At 39.7% G+C, this 23,487-nt stretch overlaps 1 protein-coding gene across 3 annotated transcripts in view; it reads left to right on the forward strand.

Moving 5' to 3' along the window:
* The window catches only part of map3k5 (mitogen-activated protein kinase kinase kinase 5), a 121,826-nt gene that overhangs the window by 59,325 nt on the left and 39,014 nt on the right, over positions 1-23,487 (forward strand). For all 3 annotated transcript variants that reach the window (XM_041805065.1, XM_041805067.1, XM_041805066.1), the window contains 8 exons: positions 152-345; positions 4,694-4,862; positions 7,314-7,420; positions 15,433-15,603; positions 18,973-19,085; positions 21,848-22,007; positions 22,853-23,006; positions 23,115-23,222. In XM_041805065.1, coding sequence (XP_041660999.1) covers positions 152-345; positions 4,694-4,862; positions 7,314-7,420; positions 15,433-15,603; positions 18,973-19,085; positions 21,848-22,007; positions 22,853-23,006; positions 23,115-23,222 — 1,176 coding nt within the window. The remainder of the gene's footprint in view (positions 1-151; positions 346-4,693; positions 4,863-7,313; positions 7,421-15,432; positions 15,604-18,972; positions 19,086-21,847; positions 22,008-22,852; positions 23,007-23,114; positions 23,223-23,487) is intronic.

Genomic DNA, 23,487 nt, shown 5'->3' on the forward strand with positions numbered 1-23,487 from the left:
GAAACTTTTGTCAGCATTGTGACATTCAGGTGTACATCTTCAATATTACATTGCACCTTTCTCCTTGGTTTCCAAACAATGCACCAATATTTAGCCAAACTGAGAGTATCAGGTCTGAGTTTACTTATAGTTTTATTTCTTTTCTCTGCAGACATGTTCAGCAAACTACACCTTCATCCCATACATGGTGACGCCTCATCACAAGGTGTACTGCTGTGAGAGCAGCCTGATGAAGGGTCTCACTGAGCTGATGCAGCCCAGCTTTGAGATGCTGCTGGGACCGATTTGCATGCCGCTGCTCGACCGCTTTGTCCAGCTGCTTAAAGTGTCACAGGCAAACTCCCAGTAAGTATAGCGGGGGATAAACTTTGATTTAAAACTGGGATTTTTTTTATCTTCTCTGTGTTTCATTCTGCACTGTTTTATAACACAGCATTAAAACTGCACAGCATACGGTTTTAAAGGTTGTCATTAATTCTTACTTATATAACATTTGTAGAATTTATACGGCTAATTAATACCTCCCCCCAACAAAAAGACTGCAAAACAGAGCTCAACAGAGCGGCTCTGGAAGTAAAAATCTCATTCAGTTTCTCCATAGCAGATTTGATTATTAGCTTAACCATCCAAGGTAGACTTACCACCAGCAAACTACAGTGTTAAGCATTAGTAAATGCTCCTGCAGAAGATGTTTGTACTGGGGATGCACAATATTTGATTTTATATTTGATATCTGATATTTATACGATTATTTATAAATAGCCTACTAGTCTCTCTCTCTCTGCCATGGTTTTATGTGCTGATTTGAAAGTTATTTTATAAGCTAAAATGCTGTAGAAGTCTGACTGATGTTGATGAAATAGATGCCAAAAAATCCACTCCCTGTAACTTGATTTTCACTGAATATCTTGTTGCAGAAATTTTGCTTTTTCAGCTGAGATTGACTAGAAGGGTATTTCCTTGCAATTATGGATTTTCTGCTGCTGCAACTTTAAAAGGAAGAAGTTCAACTGGGACAGCAAGTCAATGGGCTTTAGAATAAGGAAGCAAAAGAGGATATCTATAAAAAGCTACTCCTGGAAATAAAGTTCCTCTGAATTCTGTGTGAAATGATAACATGTAAAACTACCAGGCTTTTTGCAGAGCAAAATACCCAAGTGGATCCTGAAAGCAGGATTTTACAGGGTAATAGTGGTGAAGGAACTGTTTAAAATGTAACCTGAGGTGTGTATTGATCCAGAGCAGAGTAATACGCCATATGAAGAGGAAGCTATGATGCTGGTAATTCTCTCAGTTCCTGTCATCTACTGGTATTACTGTTAAGCAGAACTGCACTTCTGCAGAACTGGTCTTTGTTTTACAGCCCCTCTCTTCCTATTTTTACATGCTGTGATCATTTTTATGGAGTGCATCCCTCAACTTTGACATGCGTGGTGCTCCACATTTTGAAAGAGAAAAACATTTATCACTGCCTCAGCTGTTACAGAAATATTTTAGGCTCTTCTGCCAACAGGCGATGCAGCAGCCAGTTAGTAGTGACTCAGGGTTTTTCGCTGGTAAGAAAAATGTGCGCTTCAATACAGCACTCATCTCCTGGAGAACATTTATAAATCCACAGGCAGAGAGTTGTCACTTCAGCCATCCTGGGTATCTGGGTATTATACATTCAGAACACTGTGTGAGGGAGGACGACTGCTATTTATGATAGCGATTAATAATAACCAACTGAGCACACATTTATTTTCTATGCAGCCTGGAACCAGGGCTATAAATGCAGGGGCAGTGTTCTTTTTTATTTCTCCACATCAATGATGGTCAAGGCCAGAGGCATTATGTTTCAGGGTTATCCCTTCATACATCAGTCTGTCCAGGCCATTCTTTTAAACACAATATCTCAACAAAGATTTAGGAGATTTTCTGCAAACTTCGCACAATTATCCACTCAAGACATGAGGATGAACTGTGGATTTTGGAGGTCTAAGGTTACTAGAGACCGTTTACAAACTTTGCACAAACATCCACTCAGACGTCAGAGGTCAGAGGTTAAGAATTGAGCCTCATGTTCATCCTTTTATTGTGAATGCAATGCCTCCAGAATGCTTTCAGGGATTTTCTCCAAACTTTGCACAAATATCCACGTTAACTCAGTGATGAAAAGTAGATTAAGGTCAGATGTTAATCCTTTGCATATAAACTCAGTACCCCAGGAGCACTTTAAAAGATTTGCTCAAAATTGGCAAAACTGCTCAAGCTCTGTCAGGTTGCATCGGGATCAGGCTTGAACATCCCTTTTTGAGTCTAGACACTATTCTCTGTTGGACTGGGGTCGGGGCTTTTAATCAGCCACTCCAAAATATTCACCTCTGTTTAAACTGTTTCTGTGTAGCTTTCACTGTATGCTTTGGGTCATTGTATATCTGAACATTAAATCTTCTCTCAAACCGTAGTTCTTTTGCAGAATCAATAAGATTGTCCTACAGGATTTTCCTTTATTTTACTGCACTCAATTTACCCTCTACCTTTAGAAGCAGTACAGGGCTGGCTGCAGAGAGGCAACCCTACAGAATGATGCTTCCACCACCATGCTTCATAGTGGAGACGGTGTGTTTCATGGTGATGGTCAAAAAGTCTCCCACATGCCATTTGGTGAACTCTAGTGGATATTTGATATGCGTTTTTCTCAATAGTGGCTTTCTCTCTTTCACTCTCCCATAAAGCTTTGACTGGTGAATATCCTGGACTACAGAGTGTAGCGTCTCTCCCATCTCAGCTTCTGAAGCTTGTAGCTCCTTCAGAGTTGTCATAGGTGTCTTGGTGGTTTCTCTCACTAGTCTCCTTCTTGCATGGTCACTCAATTTGTTAGGACGGCTTGATCTAGACAGATTTACACATGTGCCATATTCCTTCCATTTCTTGATGATGGATTTAACTGAACTGCGGGAGATGTGAAGTGTCTTGGAAATTTCTTTGTATCCATTTCCTATCTTAAACGTTTAAATAACCTTTTTCTTAATTGCTTGGAGATTTCTTTTGTCTTTATGGCGTAATGGTAGCCAGGAATACTGATTAACCAGTGACTGGACCTTCCAGACACATGTGTCTTTATTCTACAGTCCATTGAGACACATTCACTGCACTCAGGTGATCACCATTTCACTAATGAGACTACTAGCACCAGTTGGCTGGACCTCTGTTGAATTAGGTCATTCACTTTAAGCGTGGTGAATGATTGCCCTCTATGGCTCAAGGATGAACTTATTAAACTTTCAAGCTCAGGCATTTGGTCTTATGTTCATCCTTTGCTAAAAGATGTCTATGAATTACACTGCATAAACCTCCTCAGCCTTTCTTCTTGACCAATCATTGTGCTTTAGTTATCTTGCTGTTGTAAACCTTGCAGAGGTGTTGAACCACCAGGCGGTAGTTCTAGTCCACAGCTGTTTCTTTAAATACACTGTCACTGTGGCCAAATTCCACTATAACTGAGGTTTAATTCAATTTTAGTCATCTAGCTCACATGGATCAGATTTATTATGAGAATGTAGTGAATCATTATCTGGTATTCTGGCTTAACCTCATGGCTGCTTGCATAGACAAGAGGACAGGAGAGCGAGGAAGGTGATGACAGTCTGTAACAGATGATCCAAAGCCGCTGTATGATTTCTGACTCGTGCAGTTCTTTCTCTGTTGGCTTATTTTAAATTAAATGAAGTAGAAAATGGAATTTAAAAGTCAGCTCACATTACACAGATTTATTTTGTAGGTAGAGTATGTCCTTTGAAGTCATTTGACATTTTTGCGTAAAGATTAATAACTAATTATTTGGATACATTTCAAGTCCAAGAGATGAGAGGTGTGTGAAAGTAGGGTACAATTATTTCATGTTATTTAACCATAAGTTTTCCCAGTGAGATAGAAAAATCTATTTTACAAGGGAGTCCTGGCCAAGACAGAAGCACAAGAGGGTCTACACATGACAGGCAACAGACCATAACAATAGAATTATGTAAGTCATCAAATCAGCAGCATTTAGCAGTGAAATATTTGCATACAGAGGGCAGATGTCCTAGTGGTATGTACGTCTTGGGTTCAAATCAGGCCTGTGGCCCTTTCCCCGCATGTCATTTTCCACTCTCTCACCCCTGTTTCTGACCCTATACTCTGTACTCCTCTCTAAATATAAAAAGCATAGCCTTGGCCCATGCTCCATCAAGAATCCCTGCAAGGATAAAGAGTTATTCCACTGTCCTGAGGCCAGGCCAGAATCCACATCATTGCTCCTATATGTGGTCTACATGTGTGTAACTAATGTATCTAACAGGATGTGGGAAATGCTTACTATCGTGTCTATCTATGAAATGAAACTGCAAATTTTGTCATTATCATCCTTTTTTTTGTAGCATTGTTTAAACGTCATTCTTTTAAATATCCCACTGAAAATTGATTAAAAACTAGCAGAAAATAGCTCTTTTTGCAGGGGAGTTATCAAAAATTATGTTCTTAAGTGATGTAATACCATACAGGAGTGCAGGAAATGACTTTCAACTCCAGTGGTTTTAAATTGCCCCTTAAGGAGGAACTAATTTCCCTAGAACAATTTGATCAGTGGGATGTTAATTAGGCATGACAGGAAACATATTTCCATCTAGAATGCAAAAATAACTTCTCCCTTTTATATTTTACTCCCTCACAGCCAGTATTTCCGAGAGACAATCCTGAATGAGATCCGTAAAGCTCGGGAGCTGTACACCGGCATGGAGCTGGCGGCAGAGCTGAGCCGGATCCAGCAGCGGCTCGACAACGTGGAGTGCCTTTCAGTCGACATCGTCATCAACCTGCTGCTGACTTACAGGGACATCCAGGTACACCTGCTCTGTGTGTTGTCTCTGAACATCAACATGTTGTTGTCATGTGTGTAATTATGTGGAAGATTACACATTCAGATTATAGTTTGATGTTGGTGTCGTTGTGTTTGTAAATGAATAATGTTGCCTGATCTCACTTTTTGTAAGAGTGTCAGAAACTTCTGAAGGGATTTTCTTTAGCTGTGGAAATGGCAAGATAACTCTTAATTTTGATCAGTCTTCTTGATTATGGCAATATAGTAATCATGACGACTTTGATTGATGTTGAGATCACAGTTAATAAACACAATTATTCATTGATTTTACAGTAACTGCATGACATGCACTTATTGATTATTGATTTTATTATATGCAGCAATATGATGCTCCACTATAAGACACAACACAACAGGATATGATATGATTTCATACGATTCGATCAGATATAGCATAACAAAAACAAGAAATGATACCGTGCACTCTGACAAAACATGACAAGATATGATATGAAACAATATGATGCCTCACAATACAACATAACTTGACACACTACAATATACTACAGTTCAAAACAATACATTATGTAATATGGCAAGAAAGTAAACAATACTGTGAAATCTGACACACCATGACAAGATATATGATACCAAACTTTAAAGAGGAGAAAATCCTTAGAAAATAGTGAAATTCATCACAGGGTCACTGGTACGATGTGAGCCTGATATACTTTGTGAAGTGTGGCTAACATTAGCAGCTAGCTCCCCCAGCCTTGGTTCCTCTTTGCAGATTAAAATCTTGTTTGATGTGTGGCGTCTTTTCACTTTGGTTGAGTAGTTACACTAGGGTTCAAGCCAATGGAGGGAAGCAGGGATAGGTGTGTTATGAGACAAGAAATGAAACAATACTGTGCGTTATGACACAACATGACAAGACAACATACGATACCAAACAATATGTAACATTGTTATACAACACAGCACTATAAAATACATTGTGATATAAATAACACAAGAAGATGCGATACCATACAATTCAATATTATAGGATACGCCCTGAAACCGTATAATACAACACAATAACACTAACATACAACGAGATACCATAAGATATGACTGTGTGATACAACACAACAAAACTACACACATTATATTCAGTGCAATACAAAGTGAAAAATCCAACACCTGACAACAAGAAAGGACAGGATATGATGTGACACAACATGACACATTACAATGCAGTGTGATAGGACACAACATGAAATGATGCAATACGTTACAAAACAATATGACACAATAAGAAGCAATAAGATATGATACAACACAGCAAGATACAACGGCATACAAAATTATCAGGTGTGAGTGCATCTGTTCTGAATATTTCCCTGCTCAGTTATTAATTAATCAAGTCACTGATAGGAAGATTTATAAAACTTAGGAAGAGAGACAAAGCTGTGACAGCAGGGAGACACAGCACACAAATTGTCTATTACATTGGCGTGGTTGTAATGACAGGTGGGGCTTTGTTACAATGCTTTTGCAGAATTACAGGAACGAAGTTGGAAGTTTTGTTTTTATGTTTGCATATGTAATAGTAATAACAGGTATTTCCAAAGATTTCCAAAAATTTTGCTGGTGATCCAGTTTAAGTGAGCTCACACCTCTAGTCAAAACCTCTTCCCCTTCTTTGAAATCTAAGAAACTTTTTTAGTCAAGGACGTGCAAAAACTTGCAGCATAATATCCCAAAAGTTTCTAGGATAAATTAAGAGCTATAATAGTCAGCCCTCTTTAGTTCAAAGAATTGCAGATGATTTGTGTGCTGCTGACCTTGACAGAGAAAGTTACTGTAAAAAACCTTACTGTACAAGTGAGAGAGAGGTCACTGCCCCAGCATGAATCTGTCAGCATTATCCCTCCTTTTCTCAAAGACTCCATGGCAGACCGCCTGTAGAGAGCTCCAGGCGAAGCTTTTTGGTCTGCTCATCTTAAATGTGCTGCTCTTTCTCCCCTCTTTAGTCTCTGCATTGTGATGGCACTCACCGGCCAGCTCGTCCCTCTCACCACAGGCGGCGCTCAGCCTCATAAATCATTCATTAGAACAACAAGCACTGAGGACGTGCTGAATTATTCAACATGCTTTGGGTATAGTAACGACGTGGGGGCAACAAAATGTGATGAAGGGGCCATTCAATTATTGAAGAGCTTTTGGTGTTACTCAGAGAGTTGAGTCTCAGACGGAATGAATAAAAGGACATCAGAAACCCACCACCTTAAGCTTTAAACTCAGCACAGTACCTTCATAATTCACTGTGTGTATTTGGAGGTCACAAGTGCAGACACAACAACAGTCGAGCAACATTCAGCAATGACCAGGGTCAAAACTGCACTGCAGCTCATCAGCCAGGATGTTTGAGTTCTTGTATTAGTCCAATTTAAACTGGACCTGACTGTTTTCTTCCCCTACTGTTTAGGATTATGAGTCCATCGTGAAGCTGGTGGAGACTTTGAAGAAGCTTCCTACCTTTGACCCTGTGGCACATCCACATGTGAAGTTCCACTACGCCTTTGCACTGAATCGGTAAGCTATACACGGTAATTCACGCTTGCTTACCCCGTACATAGGACACTAGATCAGTTATTTAAAGAAGATGAATTTTTTCCCCACTAGTTTCCCAAATTAACCTGAAAGCTCAATAATGAATACTTCTAAAATCAGACAAAACTGAGGTGTTGGCATGAAGCATTCTTATTATGATCAGGCTATCATTCTGATTATTTGTGGTCTGTGTAGATTTTGCAATTGGAAACAGGAAAGCAAACAAAAACTGCTTAAATTGATACACACTTTGCATGATGCATGTTTTTAAATTACACCTTTTACATGATGCATATCACATTATGAGCCATGTACATTGTATGGACAAAAGTATTCGTCCATCTGACATCACACCAACAGGGACTGTAATGACATATTCAAACACACTTTAATATGGAGCTGGCCCTCCTTTTGCAGCTGTAACAGCCTCCACTCTTTGCAGGATTTTGGAGTGTTTTTGTGGGAATGTGTTTCCATTCATTCTGTATATCATTTATGAGGTCGGGCACTGGTTTCTGGATGAGAAGGCCTCTGTGTGGACCAGTCAAGTTCTTCCACACCAAACTCATCTAACCATGTCTTTATAGTCCTTGCTCGGTACAGTGGGGAAGTCATATAGGAACAGAAAAGGGCCTTCCCCAAACTGTTGCCACAAAGTTGGAAGCATAACATTGCCCAAAATGTCTTGGTATGCTGAAGCATTAAGATCGGCCTTCACTGCTCATAAGGGGTCCAGCCCCAAACCATTATCCCTCCTCCACCAAACTTCACAGTTGGCACAATGCAGTCAGGCATGTAACGTTCTCCCAGCATCTGCTGTTTCCACTACTACACAGTCCAGTGTCAGCGTGCTTTACACCACTCCATCAGATGCTTGGCATTGGACTTGGTGATTTGAGGCTTGCATGCGGCTGCTCAGCCTTGGAAACCCATTCCATGAGGCTCCCGCTGCACATTTTTGAGTGCTGGCGACTTAAACGCTCCATTCACCTTAGCAGTCATTGACTCTGCTCTGTGATTTTTTTCCTGGTCCTCTGTTTCATGGCTGAATCACTGTTGTTCCTAAACGCTTCCACTCACTTGTAGCTGACTGGAAATTTCACAAACTGTCTTATTGCAAATAGGGATGGGGATCTGTATATTTCTAATACCTGAAAATCAATAACATTTTGGCTTATCGATGCTGCTATCGAGTCTCACAAGCTCTGTGATGTAACATAATTTCAAGATACAACTGGTGTAAAAACATACATCAGTTCTTTCAAGGTGAGCATAAACTTTCCACCAAACTATAGAAAAGTATCGATAGTGGTATCAATAGAGACTCACATCAATAAGGAGTATTGATAAGGGTATCAATATCAATAAAAATTAACAATCCCCATCCCTAATTGCAAAGGTGGCATCCATCAGAGTACCACGGTTGAAGTCACTGAGCTCTTGCAAATGAAGACCTGAATTCAATAATTAACAGGTGTGGTCAAATACTTTTGTCTGTATTGTGTGCTATGTAGACAGTACAGTGGAGTTTTAACAAACAGAGTCCTCAACTGAGAGGAGAAAGAGGTGAACAGAGTTCAGCAGTACATCTCTACCCCTCATCTTTTGTTAGTGTTTTGATTGAACATCTATACTGACTTTTAAATCTTTTTCAAAAATGTTTATGTATTGTAGCACTTCGATATTTTCAGTTGTTGAAAGTCATTGAACTTTTAAATAGTACTGTGGAATATAGCCTCTAGTTGAAGCTTAATTTACCCAGTGGAAAGAGAAAAACTCCACTAAAGTGTCAGAAATTGCCTAGAGAAATTCATCACACATCTAGTTGATAATGTTCTTATAATAAGCGAGATGTTGGATGGCGATTTTTCTGGCTTATTTGAAATCTTTTAAAGGTTTACATACCCATCTGTGGTGGGATTTTTATAGTCAACCAAAACCTTGAAAAAAAAGAAAAAGAGGAAATAAGTAGCTGCCAATAACACTCCACCAAGCTCCACTGAGTAGTGCTGATAGTCGTAGTGACACATGTTTGGATCTGCTTAGGATAAATGATGTAAAACACAGGGAGGTTCTGGCCCGCCTGTTTTCACACCAGCTGCTTCTCCTGTAAACTCTGTGGTATTCATGGTGCTACTCCCTCAAACAGCGATAAAGCTGCTCTGTAATGTGGCAGAGTTTTCTAAATTTTTCTGCAGGGAGCCAGGAAACCTGTGTGAGTTCTCTATTACTGTCTGGCCAATTACCAGCATGTGATGCTGTATTTGTGAGCTTGAGGCAGCACACACAGACATGTGAAATTCATGCAATAAGTGCTAATGAGATTTCCTTGAGTGAGATTTTGATATGCTTTCCTCAGGGTTAAATCAGGACGTTGTGAGTAAAGATGGGGCAGCTAAATCAACCTTAAATTCCACACAGTCCCATGTCTTCAGGGCTGCATGCGTGCAACATGCTCTGACCTTGTCCACTGGATGCATTTCTGAATTGTGGAGACAAGAGGTCATAAGGTCACAGGAGAAGTGCGAGATATTGTGATAATGAAGTCAAGCTTGAGAGTGGCATATAAATAACAGATTGCTCTGTCTTTCTGAGGTCGGGAATTTTTCTATGCTGCAGTTTTTGCTTTAACTTTTTTATTATTTAAATCAGTTTTGCATCATGGAATTATCACAACAAGGTATTATCTCTGTTGAATTCCCACTGACAGAAATGCCCTGATAATAACCTTTGGTGACAATCTTAAGAGAATTTTTCCCATACATGTTTAACTGACATAATAACCACATTGACAGCTGAGTACAAAATCACTGAAATTACACTCTAATACGTGGGTTGTAGCTATTAAATATAAATCCCTGCATTTCCTTCCTTTCACTGTGTGGTTACCCAGCAGCACTCTGACATTTTTATGTTGAGCTTTAACAAACACCTGATGATTATTCTGAGCTGAATCTTCAAGTTGGAGTGTGAATGCACTAATTGGCTGCAGCTTCATGTCAGCAGCAGACCTGTGAGCGTTGAACGCTGCTTGAGGTGGGGGTGGGGGGGATGATGAATCCTAGGTTTTTCTCGCTGCTGGGAGCCTGACAGGAGCAGAGAAGAATCTCCTCCATCTAAATACCAATCGTCAGCTCTCTGGAGGGAAGAACGAGAGAAAAAGATGCACAAGAAGAGAGCAGGTCTTGTCTCTGTCAAAGCTCTTCCCTCTGGACTGTCTCCATGGTTAAAGCTGTCAGCTTGTATGTTTTATTTAACCTTCACGCAGCTGAGAGAAGCAGCGTTATGTTTTTAAGGAGTTTTCTTTTTCATAGCTGTCTAACAATCTGACTGCTTAAGACATCTTTGTTAAACTCCTGTTGACTTTTGGATTGGCTTTAACTAAAGAACTGGCCAAGGTTGTATACCAGAAAAAGATTATCCTTTGGGTTAAAATGCATGCTATCCCTTGGGCTTGTCAGGGCCATATATAGAATAAATTACCATTATTATTATTTTTTTTTATTTTGTCTGCAGATAGAAGACATATTTGCTATGTGACTCACGTTAATACAAAACACGTTACTGTTTCCCTGCATTCTGTAGATTGCATTTTCTAACAAGGTAAACCTAAAATTCACAGTGCAGAGAATTAAAATGTTTAATGGATGCAGTGTGAACAGCAAGTGTGCAATGCTGCTTGCTGCGACGTGATATCTGATGCTTGCATGTAGTTCTGACATGGTGTTACATATTTACAATAGTAGTTCATGATCAGGCAGATTAAGCCTGTCAAGTGGTTTTGGTTGATTTGGTGTATACTTTGTTTTGTTTTCACTTTCAATTCCTAAAGCTCCTGTGTGAAACCTTTGGTTTATATTGATTGTAGCGCCCCCTGTGGACAGAGCAGTATCTCTTTAGTTTTTTCTGATTTTGTCCAGTGCATACAGAGACTGTATTGTTTGACAAAACTAGCAGAAATATGACTTGACAAGGTTCAAATTTTCCAGTAAAAGTAAAGTGGTGGAACAAGATGAAAGGTTGTGTTGTTTTTATCCTTGAATTTGAGGTAAATGTTAGATCAAATGACCGTCAAAAGTCTGGAAATTAATCACTGAGTCAGAGTGGAGATTTGTGCAAAGTTTGGAGAGAATCTCTCAAAGTAATTGTGAGAAATCACATTCAATAGCGAAGGATAAACATGAGGCTCAAAAGCCCTGACCTCCAAACTGTATTCAGAGTAACCGTGAGTCAGAGTAGGCATTAGTGCAAAGTTTTGAAGAAGACTTTTAAAAGTGTTTTTGAAGTACCAAGTTCATCAGCAAGGAATGTATGTGAGGCCCACTTACCCTGATATTTGGCCTACAACCTCCAAAATCACATCAGTTTATCCTTGAGTCAGAGTAAACAGTTTTGCAAAGTTTGATGAAATGTTGACCAGTGATTTCCAAAATCTAATCGGTTGCTTACCTTTAGCTACTTCCGTGTAAAGCCAGTGGCAAGCAATGAGGGAGGACAGAATTTTTAGCTTGATCTTGCTTTAGATGTCTGGTTAAAGACATAATCCACAGTTTGATCTTAATGGGGTGGTCACCTATGAGTTCCTGCATTAAATCAAGGACCAGTGGACAATTGCTCCTCCAAATGGAAACCAGAACAGATAGGACTGACTGAAAGTATGAAATTATATCTTTTTTTTTTATATATATATTTTTCCCACTTAAATGTTTCAGAGCATCAAACTTATTTCACTATCAGAAAAGGATAACCTGAGGAAATACAAAGTGTAGTTTTTAAATGATTATTTAATTTTTTTAAGGGAAAAAGCCACCCAATCCTACATGGCCCTATGTGAAAAAGCTAACATTGTTGAATCATGAATTAACTAACTGCATTTTTGGAACGCTGAGTTCAGTTTTACTAGCCACGCCCAGGTCTGATAACTCATGGTGAATCAAGAAATCCCTTAAATAGAACCTGTCTGACAAAGTGAAGTAGGATTCAAGATCTCAAAAAGCAACACAACTTGGCGCCATCTGAAGAAATTCAAGAACAGATGAGAAACAAAGTCAATGGCATCTTTCAGTTTTGAAAGGGTTACAAAGCCATTTCTAAGCCTTTTGGACTCCAGCAGCCACAGTGAGAGCCATTATCCACAAATGGAGAAATGTAGAAAACTGTGAACAGTGGTGAATCTTCCCAGGAGTGGTCGGCCAACCAAAAGTACTCCAAGAGTGCATCGATGACTCATTCAGTCTGGGGCTGCTTTGCTGCTTCAGGACCTGGACTGCTTGCCATAATTGATGGAACCATTAATTCAGCTCTCGACCAGAAAATCCTGAAGGACGATCTGATCTTCAATACTTTTTGTAAAAGCTTTTATTTTTTAATATTCATGTAAATCAATTAATGAACTCCTGAAGGCCTCTTTAGGCCACCTTCTGGAGAAGAGCTCCATTATTTAATGGATGAGTCATCCATTTAACTGTTGTTTCCAGTCAGGTTCATCATGAAGATAAAAAAAATGCAAAAATGATCCTCAGCAGCACAGTTTGAAGCTCAGAGTATAAAATAAAAGATGGGACTCTTTAAATGAACTCAGCGACCTCTGTGATTTAAGAAAACAGCTTCCTCTGAGCCAGGTATCACTCCATCACAACAAAAGCTATGCAGCTGTTCCCTAGCTACACACACAAAGACACACATTCACCTTAACACATAAATATGCACTTACAAACAGGTTCTCCAAATGCACTCTCAGCTGCTGTTTGTTAATTTGATTTACTCTACAGTGGTTCAACATAAGAACATCCAGGGTTTTACATGCATGTTTATTAACAGATTTTTCCTTCATAATTCATTAGCTGTGCTAAATTAACTGGATACAGAATTGTCTTTCAATTACAATGTTTAATTTTTGCTCTAATAAGCTTTTCTTTTTCTCAAGGCTTGGAAGATTTATAACAACAATCATGATTCATCTTAATTGACTTAAAGTGGAACTCCTGCAATTTTTCACTCCAACATTAATTTATACCTATTTAGAGAACTAGTGTTGACTGGAGACTTTACGGAGGAAGCTGCTTCAAATCTGATGAATTAGTTCTTTAGAAGGTTATCTAACCCTGAGGCAATGATGACCTAGTGGTAGCTGTTTTTGCCACATGTACAGGAGTTAGTCTTCAGCTGAATCCAAACTCCACACTTAAAGACTCGCAGACTTGGAGGCTGTTTTTCAAGAAGTGTGTGAGTGCTGTCCCAGTGTAGAGTCAAGTTTTTGTGCTCTAATGTGAATTTAAATGGTAAATTACACACTTTATTTTAGTCCACGTCTGCAGACTTTCCTATGGGTCATAGCCAGAGTTCATTCTAAGTTTAACAGTGTGATCTGTCAGCCATTCAGTCTAAGAAAAATTGAAGCAGCATGCAATGCATTGGAAAGCCAGTCAGAGTCATGCTCAACAGACACCATATTGCCAAAAGTATTCACTCACCCATCCAAATAACTGAAATCAGGTGTTCCAATCACTTCCATGGCCACAGGTGTATAAAATCAAGCACCTAGGCATGCAGACTGTTTCTACAAACATTTGTGAAATTATGGGTGGCTCAGGAGCTCAGTGGATTCCAGCGTGGTACTGTGATAGGATGCCACCTGTACAACAAGTCCAGTTGTGAAATTTCCTCGCTCCTAAATATTCCACAGTCCACTATCAGTGGTATTATAACAAAGTGGGAGCAATTTGGAATGACAGCAACTCAGCCACAAAGTCATAGGCCATGTAAAATGACAGAGCGGGGTCAGCGGATGCTGAGGCACATAGTGCGCAGAGGTCGCCAACTTTCTGCAGAGCCAATTGCTACAGACCTCCAAACTTTGTGTGGCCTTCAGATTAGCTCAAGAACAGTGCGTAGAGAGCTTCATGGAATGGGTTTCCATGGCTGAGCAGCTGCAACATCAGTGTGTGACCTCACAAATGCGCCTCTGGAAGAATGGTCAAAAAATCCCATAAACACACTCCTAACCTTGTGGAAAGCCTTCCCAGAAGAGTTGAAGCTGTTATAGTTGCAAAGGGTGGACCAACGTCAAATTAAACCCTATGGATTAAGAATGGGATGTCACTGTAGTTCATATGCGAGTCAAGTTAGGTGAGTGAATACTTTTGGCAATATAGTGTATGTCAACACGTGTCACTCAGCAGCCATGGTCAAGCTGGATGGCATTTCTGTTGTCTGGGCCAAATAATTTATATATTCACCCCCTTGGATGTTTTACTCATATATTGATTTTATTAATCAATCATGTTCAATATACTTTTTTCCACAAAAAATACAAAAAAACTGTCAAAAGTGAAAACAGATTTCCACAAAGTAAAACCAGTTGAATGTGTTTGTGGTGATGAGCAGTGTTTGGTGTCCTAGGGGCAGATCCACTAAAGAATAGCATGGCTTTTTGCACATTATTTAGCTCCAAAAATGGCAATACAGACTGCATATTCATAGAGCACATGAAAGGGGAAATTCACGCTAACTGCACACAAAATGCAAGCAAACTGGTTTGCCGAGTAAACAGCGTGCGGTCCCACATGTATGGAAATCAGTAGTGGGGGGAGGAGTATTTAAAATTTAGTGCAAATTACCCTTCTTACAAAGAGCACCTAATCCCCAAATGCCAGAGATAACTGCAACAGGCAGTAAAAGTGGTGCAAAATGACACTTGATGAAAGCATGTGTTAAAATCTGCACTATTTATATCCCTACTATATATATCCCTCTCCTTTCTCATCTTTCCACCTCAGTCAGTCATAACTGTGTATCCCAAAGTAAACCTTTATTAACAACAATGCGCTGTGGTTTGGTAGGAGCTCAGCATGAGCCACTTCAGAATAAAACATAATTTTTAAGTACTGTAGACATTTCAGTGCAAAAATATCTATTGATCAATATAGCTATCTATCCAGCTGTACCTCACCTCCTCTCTGACTCTCCATGTTTTTGTTTTCCTGTGAATGTAGGAGGAATCTGCCGGGCGACAGACAGAAGGCTTTGGACATCATGCTGCCACTAGTGGAGGGCGAGGAGCAGGTGGCCTCGGACATCTACTGCCTGGTGGGACGGATCTACAAGGACATGTTCCTGGAGTCTCACTTCACGGACACTGCGAGCAGAGACAGCGGCACACACTGGTGAGGAAGTCTGAAATTTACACGGTCGGAAATGAAGTAAAAAAACACGGGACTTCAAACTAAAACCAAGAGATGTATACCACATCACATCTTTTGCCTACAGGTCATATAAATAGACATTACCTTGAAGGTGACTCACCTAATTGTGGTTATACTGTATAGATAGTTAACTGTTAATGGAGCCAAGAATCAAGGACTTTTTTAATAGCTACTATTATAAAGATAAAGCTCTTTGTCAGAGAGGAGAGTTAGAAGTCTCATTGAAGTAATAACGTTGGCCCCAATGTTGCAAATGACAGCAGACATGAAACAAGGTAAACAACGCTGCACAACCTGTTACTTCATGCAAATGTGGAGCATCATGAGAACAAAATGCAGATTTTCTTGTTCTCTGTGAGATAGAAATAACATGATACAATACACAAAATAATACAAAATTATGAATTAAAGAGATGTAGTGTTCATTAGGATACACACACACACACACACACACACACAAATGCACATCTTCAGTTGTGTATAACGAAGCTTTGCAAAGCTCTGTATCTGCTGCAGTGTGAAATTTTTTTCATTATTTATTTACATTTTGGTACCATCTTCTCGCTGTTTTGCTGTTTGTTTGCATTTATAGCCTCATCTTTTCATTATGTTTTCATGTTTCTGCCCGACCATGGCTCAGACCAGCCCATTTTCACCACCTTTTACTGGAGTTATCTCATTGTGGATTAATTATCTGTTATAATACGCCTCTACAGTTAAGAATTTTTAAAGTGCATAAAAGGTCAGTCTTGATAATTTGATCATGTGAAAATGTTCACACACTGGGACAACAGCTCACTGGTGCCTTGTGTGTTACAGGAGGAAACAGGTGCACTGAGCATGCTCCAGGATCCTGGCATTTGTACTGACACAAAAATCAATCTAAAATCTGCCTCATAATTATGGCAATCCTATAATTAACTAACCAAGGGACTGTAACAGGTTTTACAGAGTTGCAAGTTGCAGTTTTACAAGTCTTCCCTTTTTAAAATCCGTATTTTTCATCATTTTAAGCCAAGTGAGTTTTATTTATTTAGCACTGACTCATTTGTGTTTTTTCCAGGTACTTTTCAAATAGAACAGCTCTGTTCTCCATTGATCTCATATAAATTTGAACATTTTTAGATGTTTTTTTGTCTTGATGATTACAGCTCACAGTTCACAAAAATCCCAAACCCAATATAACTAGAAAAGCACTTGGAGAGCGCAGACCTCCGCCATTAGCCCTATCTCCTAATAGTGAAGAATCCTTTAAAAACCTCCTGGATCCAGACGGTGATCCGGATCACTCCCAAAATCTAATCAGTTCTTCTTTATGCTATTTCTGACATTTCCTGAAAATTTCATGAAAATCCGTCCATAACTTTCTGAGTTCTGTTGCTAACAAACTAACAAACAAACAAACCCTGCCAATCACATAACCTCCTTGGCAGAGGTAATCAAATATTAGAAAATTGGGAAAAAGTTTAATTTGCAAAGGTTTCTTGAGTCTTTATTCTCTCCCTCTGGTTCAGTCACACAACTGCAGTCATCAGGAAGACTGCTGAATTGACAAATGTCCAGAGGACATTGTTTGTCAAACAAAGCAGATTCTGGAGCTTAGGGGAGCTTAACAAATGCTAGACTGAGCCTGGAGTCAGTGGATCAAGAGCCACCACACAGACGGGTCCGGTAGATAGGCTGCAAGTGTTGTGTTCCTGGTGTCAAGCTACTCATTAAACACAGAGTCTGGAGGAAGATCAGAGAGGCACATAATCCAAGGTGCTTGGAGTCCAGTGTTTTTGGTTTTCACAGTCAGTGATGGTTTGGGGTGTCATGTCATCTGCTGCTGTCGGTCCACTGCACTTTATAAAGTCCAGAGTCAACACTGTCAGCCGTCAACCAGGAGATTTTAGAGCACTTCATGCTTCCATCTGCTGTGAAGCTTTATGGAGATATTGATTTCTTTTGTTCTGTCAGGACCTGGCACCTGCCCACAGTGACCCTGGTCTGCTGACTGTGGTGTTGGCTTGACCTGAACCCTGAATCTCTGAGATATTGTCAAGAGGAAGATGAGAGACACCAGAGTCAACAATACAGACGAGCTGAAGGCTGCTCTCAGAGCAACCTGGGCTTCATAACACCCCAGCAGTGCCACGGACTGATGGCCTCATTGCTACGTCACACAGATGCAGTAATTTGTGCAAAAGGAGCTCCAACCAATTACTGAGTGCATAAATGAGCATAATTTTCCAGAAGGTCAACATTTCTGTATTATAAATCCTTTTTTCTTTTGGACCGATGTTTTGTGTTGTGCTAATATTTTGAGATAGTGGATTTTTTTTAAGTAAGCTGTAATCATCAAGATTAAAACCAAAAAGTCTAGAAATATTTGACCTCTCAGATGGCAGCTGAGAGGAGGTTTAGGAGAGGAGGGCGGAACTTTCTTCCAAGCTGCGAGGGCCAACTGAACTTGGGGATGGTGCTGACTCTGAGAATGGCTTGTTTCAGCACACATTTTCTGAAAAGTGGAGAAAAAGAGGGGGAGGGAAAAGATTTATCTGGTACTTGAGGGGATTGTGGACAGGCCAGGGGCACATATTTTTGTTAGAAAAGCCTGAAAAAGTAATTTTTGCATAATATGTCCCCTATAAAACTTTGGAACTTTTTGATACTAATGATCAGTGAAATGATGGTGATGGTGGGATGGAGAGGTGTGGAAGTATCAAAGTTTTGGCTGCATTGATTCATAGTGAGAGAGAGTTGCAGAAAAATCTGCTTTAAACCAGTGACTCAGCACAGAATGAGACTCACATGGAGGGTTTCCAGCACCGTCTTCAGTCCAAGACTCGAGGCGGTCCTGAGGTGACTCACTTGGCTTCAGCTGTAGAAGTGTCGTGTCGGCACACTGAGGCTAACAATAGCTCACAGTGGTTGACTTAATAACACGTGTCTGATTGCTTCGGTCTGAAAATTGCTCTTTAGTTCTAGTATCTCTCTCCATTGAATATGCTGCTTAAATTATCGCGCTCCCATCTGGTGATTATTTTCAGATCCATGTCGCAACTTGGCAAGGGGAACCCTAATAACATTCACAGCCCTTTCCTCAGCTCAGCAGATTGTTCATTAAATAAATGAAATTTCTTGTTTGGCGAGGGGACTAGTGTTGTGCTCTGTCGTTCTGTGGTCCCCACTCAATATGGCTCTTATTGTTTTTTCTAACTTGAAGTATCTCAGGAAGCGAGGGAGCCCCAAGAAAGTCATCCGTTATCTCCGAGGGACTAGGGATTTGATATGACGCATATCTTGGAGGATAATATTTATTAGAGTCATTTTGTTTCTTCCTCTCAGGTTTAAAAAGGGCTTTGAGTCAGAGCCGACACTACACTCTGGGATCAACTACGCCGTTCTGCTGCTGGCTGCTGGACACCAGTTTGACACATCCTTTGAGCTTCGCAAAGTGGGTGAGTGGATGCTGGACTGGATGTCTGTCCTTAATCTGCAGAAATCCTTTATGATTGATAAGATCAGTGGAGGAAAGCTGCATGCAAGGAGGTTAGAGTCAGACTAACCAATATTATTACTCTCTTTGTATTCACATGGAACAGCTGTTAACTTCTCAGTATCCTCATACTGCCAGACTGGACAGCTTCATCTCAATTAATCTATCTATGCTGTAAGCACAACTAACCCGAGCTGTTGTTTCTGCTCAAAGCTGCAAAAAAAACTTTTTATACATTTTCAACATTTCATTTTTTTGCAAGATTTGTCATGCTTTCAAACAAGTTTTTTTGTTCTGTTCTTGCACGCAGTCACAATAAAGTGCCTATCAATCTATTTTATAGAAAACAACAAGGCTTTTTATTGCCTTTCAGCTCCTTGCTTTTGTTTAACAGTCTATACCTTTGCTGTTTTAGTGCACTCCTCTCTCTCTTCTTTCTCTCACCAATTAGGGGTCGACTGATTATCATCCTGGCCAGTTATTAGGGCTGACATTCATGCATATAATTGGCATTTGGCCGACTATATGTATCAGGGTTTTTTTGTAACTGATCGCTGACAGAATAAATAACTTAAAAACTACACTGCTTTGGCTCTGCTGTATGCTGTGTCTTTCCCTGGCTGTGTTCTCACTTTCCACAGCATCACTTAATGTCTTAACCACACTGTAAATGGATAGCTGTAGGGATGGGCGTTGTGGCCTAAAATAAAACCTCATACTTTACATGCCAAACTTGATTCACTTGATTTTGTTATAATCGAATTGAGGAGTAGAGGGAAAAAACAATACTGTCAACCAAACTCAGCACAAAAATTAAGGAAATTTGTGTTTGGTAGATTAGTTTTTGTTGTAACAATGCTTCTTGCCAATATATGTTATACCCTTTGAAAGCCTGTTTATTTCCCTTTTAAATGGTACTACATTTGTAAGGAACATGCATTTGTGGGAGCAGCGGAGCTGAGTATGTGGGTTGCAACAATGAAAAATGTGCCAAATCTTCTCTCCCAAAGCCAAACAGCTTATTTTGTCATTGAAGCTTGTTTTCAGGGTGATGGAAGTCTGAGGAAAATAGAATGATTGGTGATTTAACAATTTATTCATTTAACAAACAGGAGCCTCAGTAGCATATGGAAGAATCATACACATCAACAACAGCCTGGCACCTCCTGCTCATGCTGTTACAACAAAAACTGATCTACCAAACTCAAATTTCCTTACTTTTTGTGCTAAGTATATATGCATCTGAAATGTAATTATACTTTTGTTGATGAGCTCTGAAAAGTCAATATCAGCTGACCCCTATTAGTAATCAAGCAGTGGCCGCTGTCTTCCAGGTTCGAGGTCTTTATTAGTACCTACAGCAGTGAATTAGTTGTGTAGAGAGAGAAAAAAAACAAAAAAAAAGCTACAAAAAGAGAATAAATATTGGGCTTGCGTTCATCAGCTGGATTAAAACATGTGTCCAAAACACTGATAATGCTGCTTAGTGTCCACTGGAAATCTGAACAGATAAATGCTTGTTAACAGTTCTGCCATATCAGCTTTAATAGGTGATAATGTGACAGTGTTGTCCCAAACACTCATGGGAAATATCTGTCTCTTAATTAGCTTCAAACTGTTCACCATGTTATCCCTCATTGTTTCCGTTTGTGGTCGTTTCTGAGAAAAGTATAACAGTTTGCTGTCAGAACTTTTTCCGCGTGTTGTCTGCTGCCAAAACAACAGCATGAGAGAACCATGAGGGGCTGCAGAGTTAGATAGCAATGCACTGTGGGTTTATCAAGCAAACCCACATTACACATCCTGCGAAAATATTGATTAAAGCTCTCAATGAAGCTCTCTTTAAAAGAGATTAATTCAATTGTATACGGTATCATGCCCTCCTGTTTGGCAAGTAAACATGTTCTTCAAGCCTTCCAAGTCATCTACACAAATATGAGACCCAGAGGAGCTCAGGAATGTGAGAAACAAGGCAAACAGTCCTGGGAATCAGCCTGCAGCTCCCTGAACTAGGCCCACCCTCAGACACTGCTTACCCCTGTACTAATTCCATCCACAGTCTCTCTAAATGGCTGGTTACTGCAGCAGGGCATGTCGCAGCAACTCCCCTCAGCAGAAACGATTACTGCCCGTACCTTTAAACTCTGGGAAATCTGAAAGCTCAGACTCTGTACTCCCACAAGTGGATATAAATTTTGTTGGTTGTTTAATTTCTATTTTTGCCACACTTGGCTCTTTAGATTTCTTATCACAGTCTCAGTTTGGAGCTTTTTAGGCTTACAGCACAGTTTAAAATGTGGCTGCATCAGCAATTACGCTATTCAACCACTATCCAGTACTTTAAATTTATAGTTTCACAATAATCATCATGTTTCTTTTTCTCCTTCTTTATTTTACCGTTATCACACGTCTCAGTTTGACTGTTACCTTCCCCATAATAAAAAATATTAGTATGTATTTATTTCACAGAAGTATAGCCTAGCCTACATTTTGGCCAATACCAAAACCTAGCAATCTAAATAAGTATTAAGAAAATAAATGGCACATTATTAACATCATAGTTGATAATGTTTATAATGGCTGTCTAATGATGTTTGTAAAATTTTTCTAAAAATGTGGCTAAAAATGAACATGATGTGTTATCTGTATTGGTAAAGAAAAATGGAGCCTTATGCTTAAAATAACCCTCAGGTTGTCTTTGATACCGTCAACTTGTATTTCCAGGGGTGAAGCTAAGCAGTCTGTTGGGAAAGAAAGGAAGCCTGGACAAGCTCCAGAGCTACTGGGATGTGGGCTTCTTCCTGGGCGCCAGCATCCTGGCCTGTGACAACACAAGGGTCATCCAGGCCTCCGAGAAACTCTTCAAACTTAAGGCCCCCATCTGGTGAGAACACGGACAAGAAGTCCTTGTATTTGCATGCCAAAAAGACACGTTTCAGATTGCATCCTTTACCATCTGTGTACTCTGGTGTGCCCTGACACTACACTGACCATCTGTGGCAAACGTTACCAGCATTTGGTGTACATGCAATGAGAAGAGAAAATATCACAGAGAAGTTACTTTGTTTATTTGGACAGGACTCCTGTATGTGTATATGGATTTGATGAATGTACAAGCCTGATGTTTTGGAAATTTACAAGCAGTTTAATATCTGCACAACTGAGAATAATCTGCTCTTCAAACAGGCTTTTCCATGCCGGATGCAAAAACAGCCAATGTGACATTAAAATGAAGAGATTAGACTGATTTTCTTCACTATTTTCAATTAAAACATTCCTTCTGCTTTGGTTGAGTTGTTGTCTTATTATGTAAATTTTACCCATTCGTGCAGATTTTCTGTCACAGATGTGCAACATGTGGAGGAGTGCAGTAAAAAGTGTGCAGCTGCAGTGCTTAGGATCCTGCTGTTCTCAGTTTGTTTAGTGCTGTGAAACTCTTTAAGTTTCCATTAATGTCTCAAAGAAAAAACTGAGCCCCTGCATGGAAACGAAAGCAGCAGACATTGCTTGTTTCTGTAATAACTCTCACTCTATTTCCAAGGATTTTAAACACCATAATAATCAACTTGCAAATTTTTAGTCATTTGTTGTAGCAGATGATTTTTCAAATGAGATACTGGATGGAAAACCATTGTTTGTAATTTGATATCTGGTTATTAAGGGTTAGGATTCTAATGTCTTAAATTATGATCAAATATTGGGGGGGTGGTTTTATTTTCTGTGTTTCAGGTATCTTCGCTCACTGGTAGAGACCATTTTAATCTACCAGCAGTTTAAAAAAACAGGCCCGGAGCAGCCTGCCCCCAAACAGGAGCTGGTGGACTTCTGGATGGACTTTCTAGTGGAGGCAACCAAAAAAGACGTCTCCTCTGTCCGATTCCCTGTAAATAACTATCAAAAAGGAACCTGTTTACACAAATTAACAAGATCATGGGAGAAAATATGACAGAATTTGATGGGGAAAATACTAATATGTTTATGTCTTTGCTAGGTGTTGATATTGGAGCCCACCAAAGTGTACCAGCCTTCATATTTGTCCATAAACAAAGATGTTGATGACAACACGGTGTCGATCTGGCATGTTGCTCCTGATGACAAGGTGGGCGTTGATTATTTTTCTTTAAACAACTTTGAATCTCTAGATCTGCTTCATACAGCTTAAATTCCTCCAGATTCTGTCAACTTTAGCTGAACCCATCACAGCTATGACAGTGTTTACCACTAACTTTAGCTTCATGTGTTTGAGATAAACATCAAACATCATTCACCATTCTCTATTACTACAACACTAATAGCTTGAATTTAGATTTTTCATGGCACATTACCTCAATAACAACTATAAATTTAATGAAGGAAAACCCACC

This window comes from Cheilinus undulatus, linkage group 14 (assembly GCF_018320785.1).
Source record: "Cheilinus undulatus linkage group 14, ASM1832078v1, whole genome shotgun sequence".
NCBI classification, from domain to species: domain Eukaryota; kingdom Metazoa; phylum Chordata; class Actinopteri; order Labriformes; family Labridae; genus Cheilinus; species Cheilinus undulatus.